Below are 14,899 nucleotides of genomic sequence, written 5' to 3' on the forward strand. Positions count from 1 at the left end.
CCCACACTGGGGATGGAGCCCGAAACCCAGGTATATGCCCTGACTTGGATTGAACCGTGACCTCCTGGTTCATAGGTCAGCGCTCAACCACTGAGCCATGCCGACTGGGCTTAATGAAAGTTTTATTTATAATGGATTACGATTCTTATGAAAGCTTATTTTATGTTATATGTAGAATAATAAGAACCTGGCATGTTTAATGGTCATATGCTTATCCAGTTCACTCAGACTGCTCGGGATGAAATGATCATGATGGTGTGTACATGGAATTTGTCGTTGCTCCTAGAAATTAATATATCCTAATGTTTTGGCCTTAAGTTTGACATGTTCTGACAACTGTTTTATTTCGGTGACAGGAAGTTGTGACAAGTGCAGTTAACACGTAAATAATCGACTTGCACTGGATGGTGGAGGCGCTGTGTATCGTCAGTTTATATATTTTGCTGTGGAGACTTGCTTTCACCAAATGTTGTTGACACTTTTATCTGCTCATGCGTTTTCAGAGCAGCATTGATAATTGGACCAAAACCCAGTGGAGGCAGATTAATGTGGAACAGATGGATGTAGAACTCAGAAGGTTTGCCAAGGCAAGTTCCATAACTGTCGGGTATGACGATTTATCTTCCTCTGCACCACCTCCTTCCATCTTCCCTGACCTGGTAGCTGGTGTGCTGGGCTGCGTGTCCTTATTTACTTCACACAGGATGATCGGAGACAGTCTCTCCCCCACCCCCCCACCCCTCAGTCAGTTGCACTTTTAATCAAGCCTGCCTATCTGAGAACGAGTGGAAAAAGCATATTAGGGCTAATGATTTCATGAGTAGCCACTGTAATCAAGAGTTTCCTAAAACTGTCTCGAATGGAGAGTGTTAAGATGAGGAGGACTAGGGCTCAGAGGTTAGGCTTATAAAAGCTTTTGAATTCTTTTCTTAACAACCATGAGCATTTTGTATTTAAAAATTTGGTTTTAGAATTTGGGGTGACTGACCGGAGTGTGCCTCCTATGGGTCTGTGTGGAACACTCTGGTCTCTGTGGTGTGGATTATGCCAGCATCCCGAGGGGGCTCCGTGTGTACAGGACTGAGCTGCTTTGAATGGAGTGTTTTGATATCCAGTCCCCATCGCCCGGTGCCCCCTGAGGACAGGAGAGCCTCTGTGGGGAAAGCCCAATGCACCGCGGGGAAAGGCAATTGAAAAGTGTCAAGGGTGTTTCCCACCCGCCCCCCCAAATCTCCTCACCTGGACTCAGTCCTGTGCTCCGTTCCTACAGTTCTTCCAGGGTTTTCTCCCCTATTATCCTGGTCCCAAGGACCCCACCTAAATGGTCCCGTCATTTTTTTTTATCATCATGGCGCCCCTCTGTCATTATTGTGCTCCTTCCCTGTATCCCCTGATACTGTTTCACTTCCGAGAGGCAGCGTAACCCCCATTCGTAGCTGAAGCTCTTTTTTTTTTCTTCTTCTTTTAAAGTGGCATTGTCCTTTTTTTCACGCTGAGATTGTTTTTACGGGTTTCCACATTCACCATTGTGAATGTTATTTGTGGGCCAAGAAGACAGCCAAGTCAAGGGCCCTGTTCAACACATCTCCACGTCATGAAATGTGTGAGGTCCAAGGAGCCAGCCCTCGCAGGGACTAACATTCCCAGGCTGCCATTCAAGCAAGCCAGGTCTTTGGAGGAAAGTCTTGGCAATCCCGATAAATCTCAGTGTTCGATTTGTGTTTCTAGAGGAAACACTCTTCAATGCATGTGTCCTGTAAACTCTACCAGCTCCCTGCATTCAGTGTCCCATAAGCCACTTAATTAGAACCTGAGAGGAAGAAACCAGTGTGTCCAGGGGCTGGTACGTAGTGGACTTGTGACCCACTATATGAATATGTGGATCCTTTTATGTTTCTCTGGGATTACTAGTCCTCAGCCTAGGGGCTTAAATGCTTTTACACACACACTCTCTCTCTCTCTCTTTAAATATATTTTATTGATTTTTTACAGAGAGGAAGAAAGAGGGACAGAGAGTTAGAAACACCGATGAGAGAGAATCATCGATCAGCTGCCTCTTGCACACCCCCTACTGGGAATGTGCCCGCAACCAAGGTACATACTCTTGACCAGAATTGAACCTGGAACCTTTCAGTCCGCAGGCTGACGCTCTATCCATTGATATCCACTGAGCCAAACAGGTTTCGGCTACTCTCTTTCTTTCTTAATCCCAGGAAATGTACACTTATTATATCTGAGGACCTTTTTTTTTTTTTTTTTTTGCTTTTCTTTAGGAAATCTGGTCACTAGACAAGGAAGTCCGAGCCTGGGACGCATACACAGGCCTGGAAAGCATGGTGAAGGACATGGCAGCCTCCCTGAGAGCCGTCAAGGAGTTACAGAGCCCCGCCCTCCGAGACAGGCATTGGCACCAGCTCATGAAGGCCATTGAGGTCCGTTTCCTGAGTCTCGTTAATGGAATATTTTTGTGATTGTGAAGAGTTATTCCTTGGTTTTCATTTTCATCTGAGTAATCAATCAACCAATTGTTCTGGTCACATGGGAGAGGTTAAGCTCCTTGAGAAGAGAGGGTGGACAGACTGAACATGCACAGATCTAGTTTTAGCCCTCTGCTGTGGACTAAATGGAGAATTCATATGTCCAAGTCTAAATTCCCAGGGTGATATTTGAGGTGGGGCCTTTGGGAGGTAATTAGGTCCTGAAGGTGGAGCCCTAGTGAATGGGATTATGGGATTAGTGCCCTTATAAGGAGATGAAAAACCAGAGCTTTCTGTTCTCTGCCCGGTGAGGACACAATATGAAGGCAGGTACCTGTAAGCAAGCAGAGGGCCTTTGCCAAGCACCTGACCATGCTGGTGTCTGACCTGGGACTTCCTGCCTCTAGAACAGTGAGGAATGAATGTTTGTCATGTAAGCCACCTAATCTGTGGTATTCTATTATGGCAGCCCAAACTGACTAAGACACCCCACTTTTTTATCTCTTACTGGCCATGTGGCTGCAACAAGACGCATAACCTCTCTATTTTGCATTTCACTTTTTATTACTAAAATGAAGGGAATGCTGTCTTTCTCCCACATGAGAGGAGCTTGTCAGCATCCAGTGAGAGAATGTGAAGGCATGTGAGAGAGCACAGCACAGCTGCAATGACTCTTACCGGTTTTGGAGAAGATCTGAGGGCATAGAAATGAATTTGGTGGAGCCCCTCAGGGAATGCTGACATTGTGATTTGTTTCCACCCACAATTCATTTAGTAACGGTGTCTCCCTTGATAGCGTGTTGACTTTATTGCAAAATATAAAATGGTTACTTATGTATTCGTGCCACTTGAGGCTATATTTTTCTTGCCTTCCTGCATCTTTTAAGAGCAAAGTTTTTATGAATGTAAAATGTATGAAAGGCAGTCTAGTATGTTCTTTTCTCTTTGGGCAGATCTAGACTTTCAGGGACTCCTTGTGGTGAAAGGCTGTGGGAATTTGAAGAGTTTGCAGAGTTTCCCCACTCATGGAAATAGGCTTTGTCATTGCAACCCTCACACTTAATGGGATCATGGGCAGCTGACCTGCTCTCCAGACCTTAATTGGCTCTCCTGTGAAATGAAAATACTGCATAATGCTTCCCCATGGAGAATAGGTGAACACATTGGAGATGAGACCTAATATATAGCAGTGCTCAATAAATGATCCCTAAAACTGTAATTATTAGAGTCTTTTAGACATTGGTTATTTAGACCTTATAATTGATTGATTGATTGATTCAGAAAAATCCTTGTTGAGTCTCCCAATATGTAGTTGACTGGGTGCCCCCTCCCCCGTCACATTTCCTCTGATGACATTTCTTCTCACCACAGTCTCTTGTCTGTGTCACGCCTTTCTACATGCTAGAAAAATGCACGGTCTCAGGCAGATAGTTTAGAAAAAGGCGCTTCCCTCCAGGGTGTCAGGGCAGTGGCTAAATTCCCTCTGCTTGTTGCCTGGGCTGGGGGTTCCTGTTTAGTACACAAACTGTGTGACCCTCCGGGGTGGTTCCATTCCATGCCCCTGCTCATTCCTTCTTCCAGACCTGGGTCCCTGGGCCCTTCAGCTGTAGAGTGAGGCCAAAAGTGATGCAGAGATAGGGTGACCAGCTCATCTCTTTTGCCCAGGATTTTCCAGGTTTTGGCACCGACAGTCCCACATTCTGGGACCCTCTCAGTCCTGGGCAAACAGGGACGCGTAGTCATTCTGTGCAGAGAGGTGGATGGGGACGGGGTGTGACAGGGTGGGGAGGGTTAGCAAGGATTGCAGATTCTCAGAAGCTTGGGCTGGATCTTCTCAGCAGGAGCAGGAAAGGAAATGGTTTTTCTATAACCATATGGCTGGTTCGGCTCTGCGTTTGCAAGGGACATGGATGGCTTTGGACATTTAGGAAGAGCTGACAGCTTAGCGCAAACCATGGGGTGAGTGGGTGGCGTCAACAAGATGACAAATGCGTTCATTGCATTTTCACATGGCAAATATGACTGACGCTGAGCGTGAAAATACTTTATTCTCCCAGGGAACTATGATTAAATTAGTGATAAAATGAGGTTAAATTACGGAAGCAACTGGGAATTATGTTCGGTGAACAGAGTGCTTTAGGAGGAAAAGACAAATGAGCTATTCCCTGATTCCTGGGATTTGAACCAAATTATAATGAACATAGTGATTCTCTTTTAAAAAAAATGGGTTTTATGGGAAAAGGAGATAAGAAGCGCGCTGACAGGGGAAGGCTGTGGAACAAAAGAAAAGAGTGGAGTGTGAATGTGGCCTGCACCTCAGCCCCCGCTTCTGGCGGGTGATGCCTCAGTAACTGGGAGCCCAAAGGCAAGGCCTTTGATGGGCCACAGCTTTCAGACCAGAGGTGTGCTCAGCAGCCGACGTGAGTATATTTAGCTCTGACTCACCCGTCTGGTCACGAGGTAAAAGGAACCATTAATATACGTGGAATACACATGCCGCCCTTTTTCTTCTTGTTAAGGTCACATTCTCAATAAGCGAAGCCACAACTCTGGCAGACTTGTTATCCCTGCGGTTACACCAAGTGGAAGATGCTGTCCGGAGCATCGTGGACAAAGCGGTGAAAGAACTGGAGACTGAAAAGGTGGGGTCCTCGGGCCTGTTTCTTTTCAGACTGGGCTCATTCTGCGTGTTGGCACGTCAGACGACGCGGGGAGAAGTCCATGCCGTGATTGTGTGGCGACAGGAGTCCCAGCTTGTCCCTCGCTGCTAGTTAGTGTGCGACTTGGGCAGGAAATAGAATTATTCCAAGCCAGAGTAAATTCCAGGAGATAGAATTATTCCAAGACCAGAGTGTAGGCCTGGTTGATACTGATGATACAAAAAAACAACAACAAACAAAAACAAACACACACACGCACACATACAAAAACTCACATACATATTCTTTACTTCCTGAAAGAGGTATTCTTATTCTTACTTTACAGATGAGACAACTAAGGTAGTGAGAGGTAAGTTACCCAGGTTCACCCACTCGGGCACTCTGAGCAGCACCTGTCTCATGCTGGCTGATTTGTAGGTCAGTCAGATCCATCAAATCTCCAGAGGCCCTTTCAAGGCCCTCTCTGCTCTAGGATTCCGTTTCAGTGAAGGATGTAAAAGTCAGATTCAAGAGAAATTTGATATTTGTGTGATGCTTGTTCTTTTTTGTAATGGAATTTCTTTTCTAAACTTCATCAGCATGTATTATTTCAAAGAATAAAAATTGAGGCCAATATTATTTTATGTCAATCCCCTTGTTTTTTAAAAAAACAGGTTAAATATGTAAACTATTCATGATGATAGCCTAGATCTAGGTTCTAAGTTAAACTTTTGTACACATAACTCATTGCTATTTACGTCTAGGTTATAACTGAAATCAGTCTGACCTGGGCAACCATGGAATTCTCTTATGAAGTTCATTACCGGACAGGCATTCCGTTACTAAAGTCTGATGAACAACTTTTTGAAACTCTAGAACACAACCAAGTAAGATGGATATTTTTATTACAGATTCTTTTTCTTTTAAATTACAATTTTAGACTTCTTCCAAATTTCAGTGCTATTTATTTCTTGCGCATCTACTAGCATCAGGCTGTAGGCATGGTAGGTACCATGTGTGATGAGAAGGTACAAACACTTGTTCTCAAGTCAGACCTAGAGCTCAGCCAGAGGTTTGGGGTAGAACAGTAGGTTTGGGGGTCATTGTTTGTATCTTGATAATTGTTTAGGCAAATGGTGAGAGATACAGAACATAAGCAGCTGAGAATAGAGTTCAGAAAAGACTGCATTTGCTGAACAAGAGGATACGGATACAAAGGCAGAGAGAGAGAGAGAGAGAGAGAGAGGTGTGTCAGAGAAATAGTAGGAAAAGGAAATGCAGTATCATAGAAGCCACGGGATAAGTTTTCCCCTTAAAAAGAGTCAAATATCATGCAAACAATCTTAAATGTACATTGAAGGATGAATATATGAAAAAAATTGTGTATTTTGGAATATTATTCAGCCATAAAAAGAAAATCTTGCCTTTGTGACAACATGGGTGGACCTTGAGGGTACTATGCTAAGTGAAATAAATCAAACCGAGAAAACCAAGTACTAAATGCTCTCTCTTACACGTGGAATCTAACAAAGCTGCTGGACTCATAGAAACCGTGTAGAATGGTGGTTGCCAAGGGCTGGGGGAGGGGGAAATGGGAAGATGCTGGTCAAAGGGTACTTACTGACTTTCACGCACGAGATGAATAATTCTGAGGATCCTAGTGTACTGCATTGTGACTGTAGTTAAAACGCTATATCATATACTTGAAAATTGTTAAGAGACTAGATCTTAAATATCATCATCACACACACAAAAGGTAATTAATTACATGGGGGATGGCGGTGTTCGCTAACTTTATTGTGGTAACCATTTCACAACATAGACGTGTATCAAGTCATTATACATCTTAAACTTACATAATGTTATATGTCAATAATATCGCAATAAAGCTGGAACGGGGTGGGGATGGGGAATGAGAAGAGGCCATTCTACTCAGTAACTTTCCGAGGCTTCACTGTCAGAGAATGGGCAGAAGTGCCTGGCATGTAGAAAGCAGCAAAGTTCGATAAACTGAAAAGGGGTGGGGGGTGGAAACCTGAGGGTTAGGGAGCTGGAGGGAAGTTTGTCTTGTTTTTTCACCGCTAGGAAAAAAGACCCCACAGCCCTGGAATGATTAATAAGCAAGGGCCAGGAGGACAGTGAGAAAGGATAGAGAATAAAAGTTTATTAAAGCTGAAGCCCAGCATGCAATGTTTTTTTTCTGCCTACATAGAGATATCTGATCATCATGTAAAAGATAAATACAGGTGTTTATAGTTATTTTTCTTTTGAAAAAAATGTGAATATGAATATTTAAGGTCATTCACTCATTTAGCAAATACTTATGGAAGGCCTATTCCACATATTGCATGCTACTAGGAATCCAGCAATAAAATGAATAGGTATGCCAGAGGGAAAGGCCTGTTGGGGGTCTGGGTGAAAATGGTGAGGGGATTAAGAAGTACCAATTGGTGCCCTGGCCATTGTGGCTCAGTTCATTGGAGTGTTCTTCTGTACACCAAAAGGTGGTGGTTTCAATGCCTAGTCAGGCACATACCCAGGTTGCAGGTTCAATCCCCAGACAAGGTTCGTACAGGAGGCAACTAATCAATGTTTTTTCTCTCACATCCATGTTTCTCTCTCTTCCTCTTTCACTCTCTAAAATCTGTAAAGAATATATTCTCAGGTGAAGATTCAAAAAAAAAGGAGTACAAATTAGTAGTTACAGAATAGTCACAGAGATACACATTACAGCATTGGGAATACAGCCACTATCGTGGTAACTATGTATGGGGCTAGGTGGGTACTTAAGACATCGGGGGACCACTCTGTAAAGTACATGACTTTCTTATCACTATGCTATGCCTCTGACATTAATACAGAATAATGCTGAGTGTCAACTGTAATTGAAGAATTATATAAAAGAAAAGGCATGGCTTCTCTCTCATGGTACTTAGGGTCTACCAATTTAGCTGTTATATAAAATTCTTTGCCTTTCCTTTAGGTTCAGTTGCAGACTCTGCTTCAAAGCAAGTATGTGGAATACTTCATCGAGCAAGTCTTAAGCTGGCAAAATAAACTAAACGTAGCAGACTCCATCATCTTCATGTGGATGGAGGTCCAGCGAACGTGGTCTCACCTGGAGAGCATCTTTGTGTGTTCAGAAGACATTCGAATCCAGCTTGTGGAAGAAACTAGAAGATTTGATGGAGTAGACGCCGAGTTTAAGGTTCGTAGAAGACAGACTGCTTTCTATCCTAGCAGCATTTCCCAAACCATATGAAAATCTTGTAAAGAAACATGATTTGGGGTATTGTAGTTATCAAAATATATGCTTGCATTTCCGGAAATGGGGAGGGGGTCAGGAAATTTTTCCTGGGAAGGGTGAAACTGTAAATATTTCAGGCTTTGCTGTTTGCTGTGGTCCCTGGCACACCCACTCAGTGCTGCCATTGGAGCTTTGAACAAAAGCATAGGCACTGACATGTGAATATCATTATGTGCTACAAATATGCTTCTTTTGATTTTTTTTTCAACCAGTTAAACATGTAAAAAGCATTCTTAACTGTGGGCCATACAAAAACAGGCAGCAGGCCAGAGGTTGTCTGTAGGTCATAGATTGCCTACCCCTGCAGGAAGGCATGGTGAAGATTCATCTCCATTAAGGAAAGGACTGCAGAGGGGAAGCCAATAACGAAATAATTTTGCCAGCTACTTATTTGTTTCATACAAGCCACAGAGAGCACATAGAGGGGTACACATGATAATGATGAATAATTTGAGAAACTTTCAGCAAAGAAGAATGTTGATTAAATATATTATTTTTTCCTAAAGTAGAACACCAGAGGATTTGTATTTAGTTTAACTTTTAAAGAGGAAAGAATAGATTGTTTCACACTCATCTCATTTTCATACCTGAATGTATTCGTTAAGATCATGGGTTCTCTTTCTTTTCTTTATTCTTTTTGTTTGGTATAGAAAAGAGAAATTCTGTGTGGACCTAGAATGATGGTAATGTCCGTTGAATTTTATTTAGACAAAAACTGTGATTATACTTTGGTTTTGATGTTTACCTAAAAGTTTAAAAGCAAAAGTATTATAAGTAGTCACGGTGTTAGAAGGTTCGTTAACCTTACTTTCTCACTGTTTGTTTTTAATTTTAATTTTTGAATGTTCTTCATTTCCAAAATGGATGAAAAATTTAGAAAAGTAATTTCTAATACAAATGGCTCCATATTGTGCTTTTACACAGGAGTTAATGTTCAAGACAGCTAAAATAAAAAATGTTTTAGAAGCAACATGCAGACCTAATCTCTTTGAAAAACTCAAAGATTTGCAGTACAGGTAAGAATAAAATTATAATGTGATCAATCTGTTATAATTTTATGAGATTTCCTTCAAGTACCTAGCAGTATTTAACATTGTGTGATTTTAGGTATAATCTTTACTAAATTATTTTATAATTTTGCTTATAGTTGCTTAGTAGCCTTGTTTATATTAGGAGGTACATATGTTTTTTTTAGTTAAAGTAAATAAATCCAAGTATACTATTTCTGTTTCCCAAAAAGACTATAATACTAGTAAAATTAGGATATCTTATTAAGAGAATTGACATGATTGATTGGTCAATTCTTTTATTGAGCTATTCTGCAAACATTTATTAAGCATCTACTAATTGCCAGGAACTGGGATTGTACTCTGTTATTTCAAGTACTTTATTTTGCATATAATTTAATTATATTAGAAACTATCCTTAGAGAACATGTTAGTAATTTTGAAATCCTGTCTTAAGGACCATTTGTAATTTTCACATGTAATCCTATCTAATAAAGAGGGAATATACAAATTGACCATTATGCCGTCACAAATATGGCAACAGCCATAGCCACAAGATGGTGGTGCCCAGTCCCCTCATTCCTGCCAGAGTCCCCCAGTCCTTTCAGCCCAGCCCCTAATGCCAGAGAGTCCCCCAGTTCTTTCATAGAAAATGGGTTGCCTCAAAAATTGGTTAAGCTTCTTAGGACAAAAAGCATTCAAAATCTTTGAAAAGGGAATTTCAATATTTATAAAAATTTGGACTAGAAATTCAAGGTTATTTACACTACAACCTTCTATGATTTTTGTGGTATTAACATTCTGAATTCACATAGTACCAGCTATATTGTATGTAAGCAGATATTATTTAAAGGAATGGCCATTATTATTAAAACAACTCATAAAACCACACTGTTTGTATGTCAAGGACATTCTGTGTGATTTTCCTAATGGCTGGAGTTGATGCCCCTAAAGTGGCAGTTGGACATCCCCTGAGGGGTCCCAGATTGGAGAGGGTGCAGGCCTGGCTGAGGGACACCCCAACCCCTGTGCATGAATTTCATGCACCAGGCCTCTAATTCTACAATAACTAGTGGTCATAAGAATATTCTGGCAGATCAGCTACTAAAATTATTTGTACAGAATTGTGATAATTTTTTTTTTGCAAAGTAGAGAAATACTCTATGTAAAAAAATATAGATCATATCTTAAAAAATCTGGAATCTTTTCAGAGATCAAGCTAGCCTTCATTTTAAAAGGGTGAGTTTCTGAGAAGTTCATTATTTGTATTTAATCAGTAATCTTTGGGGCATTTGGGGGTTTGGGTTCTGAGTCATCGCTGTTCTGCTAAGCACAATAAAGTGGAAATGATTATGGATCGAATGACTTCTCTGAATATCAGAGAGAGTTGAAGCCATGTGTGTTCTGTAGACATTCGGTGGGAAGGGAAGACTTTAAACCAATAACATCTGAACTAGTATGCAGGCTACATGGTGCCAAATCTAGTCTTCTCCCTGCTAGTGAGGAGTGCCATTCAGAAAAATGATGAGTGACATCAACCTACGTTTGATCTCAATTAAACCTCAACAGATGATGTGCATGTGCACACTCGTGTGTGTGTGTGTGTGTGTGTGTGTGTGTGTGTGTGTGTGTGTGTGTCTGTCCTCCTCCTCGGCATGACTTGTACATTAGTCACAAGCAGGATGCCGGTGTCAAAGAGAAGGAGGTAGGGTACCTGCAAACAGTGACCTTATTGTGAGGGACAGATGCGAGTAGGTGGTTTTTTTGTTGTTGATGTTTTAATAACTGAATGGGCAAAATACACTTACAAATACATTTTATTCCTATAGGCTTTCTCTTTGTGAAAAAGCTCTCACCAAATACCTGGAAACCAAGCGCGTGGCTTTCCCCCGCTTCTATTTCATCTCCTCCGCAGACTTACTGGATATTCTCTCAAAGGGAGCTCAGCCTAAACAGGTAGCATCTTTTTTTTTTTTTGTCACAGTTTCTCTCTCATTGTCAAATACCGCCTCCTATGTCACATGTGCTAGGAGCTAGAAAATCTGCAGTAAAAATTCTCAGTGCAGCAGCAGAGAGGGGCCAGAGTAGGCGCTAAAGGAGCTTGGGGAGGTAACTGCCTGGTCCTCAGGAAAGGGAAAGGATATCAAAGGTCCAAGCTGAGGGTTTTGTAAGAAGTTAATGACTTATCTACAGGGGACTGCGCCTCAGACATGGGAAAGATGAAGTACTGCCATTGTGACCACACGGGTGGGCCTGGAGAAGGGTATGCCAAGGGAAATAAGTCAGAAGAAAATGACTCCTCTCTGGGTCATAAAGCTGGACCTCAGACACAGACAGCAGTATGGTGGTTACTGGAGGAAATAGTTAACACTTTGGGGCCACTCTGCCAAGTAGCCTGGCCTCGCTGCCCTCTTTTAACTCCCTTTTCAATGTCAGAATCAGTTTCGGACCAGCAGACACAACGTTTCCGCCTCTGCCTTTTGTGCCAACATTCCTGAATGTGCTCCCGGTGGTGTGACCGAGATAACATGGCAACTGTCTCTTGTGGACTAACAATGCAGTGTCCCCAGAAACGATGCCCTTTGTGGGCAGATAACTCATGCTGACATCTTATGAATGACTTGAATTCTTGAGACCCCTCCCCCCCCTCCTCCACCCGCCACACTCAATTTAAGAGTGTTGGCCAAAGTGAAGGTTTCTGCAGTTCATTGTGGAATTTAATCAGCCTGAACTTATCGGCCAGGGAGGTCTGATGCCACTACAACTTCTACTCTTGCAAATAGGAATCCCTAAGTGAAGATACTTAGTTGGAATGCCAGCGTGATGGAAAAGTGTCTAGAATGCCTTTGGTGATTACTTGCTGTTGGTAAGCTAGTTGAAGGTCAAGTTTTAAAGATTTTCTCCTCCCAAACATTCACCCTAACCTCCCAAAGGCATGGATTATCTAAAAGACAGTGGATATGGGCACTGCTTCCCTCAGTGGACAAAAATCTCTGGTTGATGCTTATGGAAAGACAGACTTAAATAGTTATGTACAGCTGGATTGAAGTTGCACATGATGGAATAGTTTAAAAAATATTTTTTATTGATTTTTAGACAGCGAGGAAGGGAGAGGGAGAGAGAGGAAATCATCAATGTGAGAGCAGAACATCAATCTGCTGCCTCCTGAATGCCCCCTACCCGGGATCGAGCCGCAACTGGGCATGTGCCCTTATTGGGAATGGAACCGGCAACCCCTTGGTGCATGGCACCCAGTCAACCGAGTCACACCAGCCGGGGCACATGTTAATTCAACCGAGTCACACCAACCGAGTCACACCAGCCGGGGCACATGTTAATTCAATATTAACATTCTTGGATTTCCTCCTTTTATAAAAACTTCCTTTTGTATTTACAAGTGAATATTGTAGTGGTTAAAAAGAGATGGAATAATATTAGTTCACTCCTGTGTACCCTCCAGGTTGTCATCAAGTGCCTTAAAATAGCTGACAACGTGTGGAGTCAAGATGTTTTTACCACTTATTTCTAACGACTTGAAAGATTCTTTTGACCTGGGAGCTTTTGCACATTTCTTTTCCCTGATCTGTTTTATGATTAGCGAAAGCTGCTCTGTGATGGAGCAGGGTTAAAGAAAGACAGACTTGTAAGGGGATGAGCTGCATTTTTCTTGTCTAATAGAATCACCACAAACTACATGTGTTTGGTTATTAAATAATTAAAACATTGCAACTGAGAAACTACATTTTTAACTTCAATCAATTTTAATTAATTTAAAATTTGAAACATTTTTAAATTAAATTTATTGGTGTGACATTGGTTACTGTGATCATACAGGTTTCAGGGGTGGGTTTCTATGTTACAAGATCTGTATATTGCATATACAGTCACCTTCATTTAGCTTACCAACACCACCCAAGGTCAAATCTTCTCCCTTCACTATATATTAGTATCCCCTTCTTCCCCCACCCCATTTCCTCTGGCAACCACCACACTGCTGTTTGTGTCCACAAATTTCAGTTTTCTATCCCACATATGAGTGAGGTCATATGGTTCTTAGCTTTTTCCGATTTATTTCACTTACCATGATATTCTCAAGGTCCATCCATTTATTACAAATGACAGTATTTCATCCTTTCTTATGGCTGTGTAGTATTCCATTGTGTACATGTACCACATCTTCTTGACCCAGTCCTCTATCACTGGGCACTTTGGTTGTAAATTTTGTAACATATTTGATTTCAGCTCTCGGAAAATGTCATTGAAACTACTTGGGTATATGAATCTACTTTGCAGTTGTCTATTTTGTGAAATCTAAATACAGATCAAGTATTTCGGATGAAAAATCCCAATGGAGATATGCTATAAATAGTAAATACACAACCGATTTCAAAAACTTACTCTGGAGAAAAGGATGTAAAATATCTCATTAATAACTTTTACATTTCACATGGAAGTGGAAACATTTGGGGTATACTAGGACAGATAAATATTGAACATTATTTGCACCTGTTCTTTCTACTGGTTTTAATGTGGCTATTAGAAAGCCACTGCTGTGGAAATTGAGGCCACAGTGCATCCTCTGCTACAGTGAGGTGGAGAATATGCAGGCCCAGAAATGTCTCCTGTTTGCATCAAGAAATGCCCTTCGGTGGCACTGGCCCTGGCCCAAATCTACACCAGAGGAAACCTGCCAACTTGTCTTTTGAGAAATCCCCTAAATTGCAGTGATGAGACAGATGGTGCTACACTGATGCTTTTAATAGACTGTAAACCTTGGCACTTGGGAAGGCGCTTGTGAGAAATGGGCTTAATATTAGGTGATAAAGAACGCTGCTGGATCTTAAGAGGCAAACATGTAAGGACACACATTCCCACAGGCACCGCATGTTTCTGTCTGATGCTTCCATGTGGTGATCTCCATGGTGAAGTGAAGGAACCTCAGCCTCTGAATGTCAGGAATCGGGGTGACGGAGCTCAACACTCAGTGTCACCACCTGCTTTAACGGGGTGCAGGGCTCAGATGGTTGTGAGGACAAAGGCTCAAGATGCAAGTGGTTTATTGACGGCATGCGAAAACGAGTGAGTTTTCGTTGAAGTAAAACCAGTTCAACATCCCAGCTTTTTTAGAAGTAGAGAGCTGGAGAGCTGTTAGCTACTGAAGGCAGAGGGAGGGGTTGCTTAGGTTGGGCTGAGGAAGGAATAGGCTGCAACAGGAAGCAGTCACAGAAGATGGTCATGGTTTGGACCATATTACCATTGTCTCTACTCACCTTCCACAGTGAGGGATCGAGGCTGCTCACCGAAGGGTAGTTGGCCACAGAAATTGCCAATGAAGAGCAGCTCTTCTGGCCATCACTTAGGCCTATGTCCTATTTTAAATGGATGCCTTTGTGTATAGACTGCCTGTTACCCAAAGGACTTGGGCCTTGAGGTGTGTGACAAGAAAATAGGCACTCTAAATTTTAAACA

The 14,899-nt window shown here is 41.9% G+C and overlaps 1 protein-coding gene across 2 annotated transcripts in view; it reads left to right on the forward strand.

Moving 5' to 3' along the window:
* The window catches only part of DNAH11 (dynein axonemal heavy chain 11), a 197,197-nt gene that overhangs the window by 32,781 nt on the left and 149,517 nt on the right, over positions 1 to 14,899 (forward strand). For both annotated transcript variants that reach the window (XM_084896194.1, XM_084896193.1), the window contains exons 20-26: positions 504 to 587; positions 2,274 to 2,432; positions 4,997 to 5,119; positions 5,881 to 6,003; positions 8,100 to 8,324; positions 9,348 to 9,439; positions 11,260 to 11,386. In XM_084896194.1, coding sequence (XP_084752320.1) covers positions 504 to 587; positions 2,274 to 2,432; positions 4,997 to 5,119; positions 5,881 to 6,003; positions 8,100 to 8,324; positions 9,348 to 9,439; positions 11,260 to 11,386 — 933 coding nt within the window. The remainder of the gene's footprint in view (positions 1 to 503; positions 588 to 2,273; positions 2,433 to 4,996; positions 5,120 to 5,880; positions 6,004 to 8,099; positions 8,325 to 9,347; positions 9,440 to 11,259; positions 11,387 to 14,899) is intronic.

This window comes from Pipistrellus hanaki (assembly GCF_964339955.1).
Source record: "Pipistrellus hanaki genome assembly, chromosome: 10".
NCBI lineage: Eukaryota > Metazoa > Chordata > Mammalia > Chiroptera > Vespertilionidae > Pipistrellus > Pipistrellus hanaki.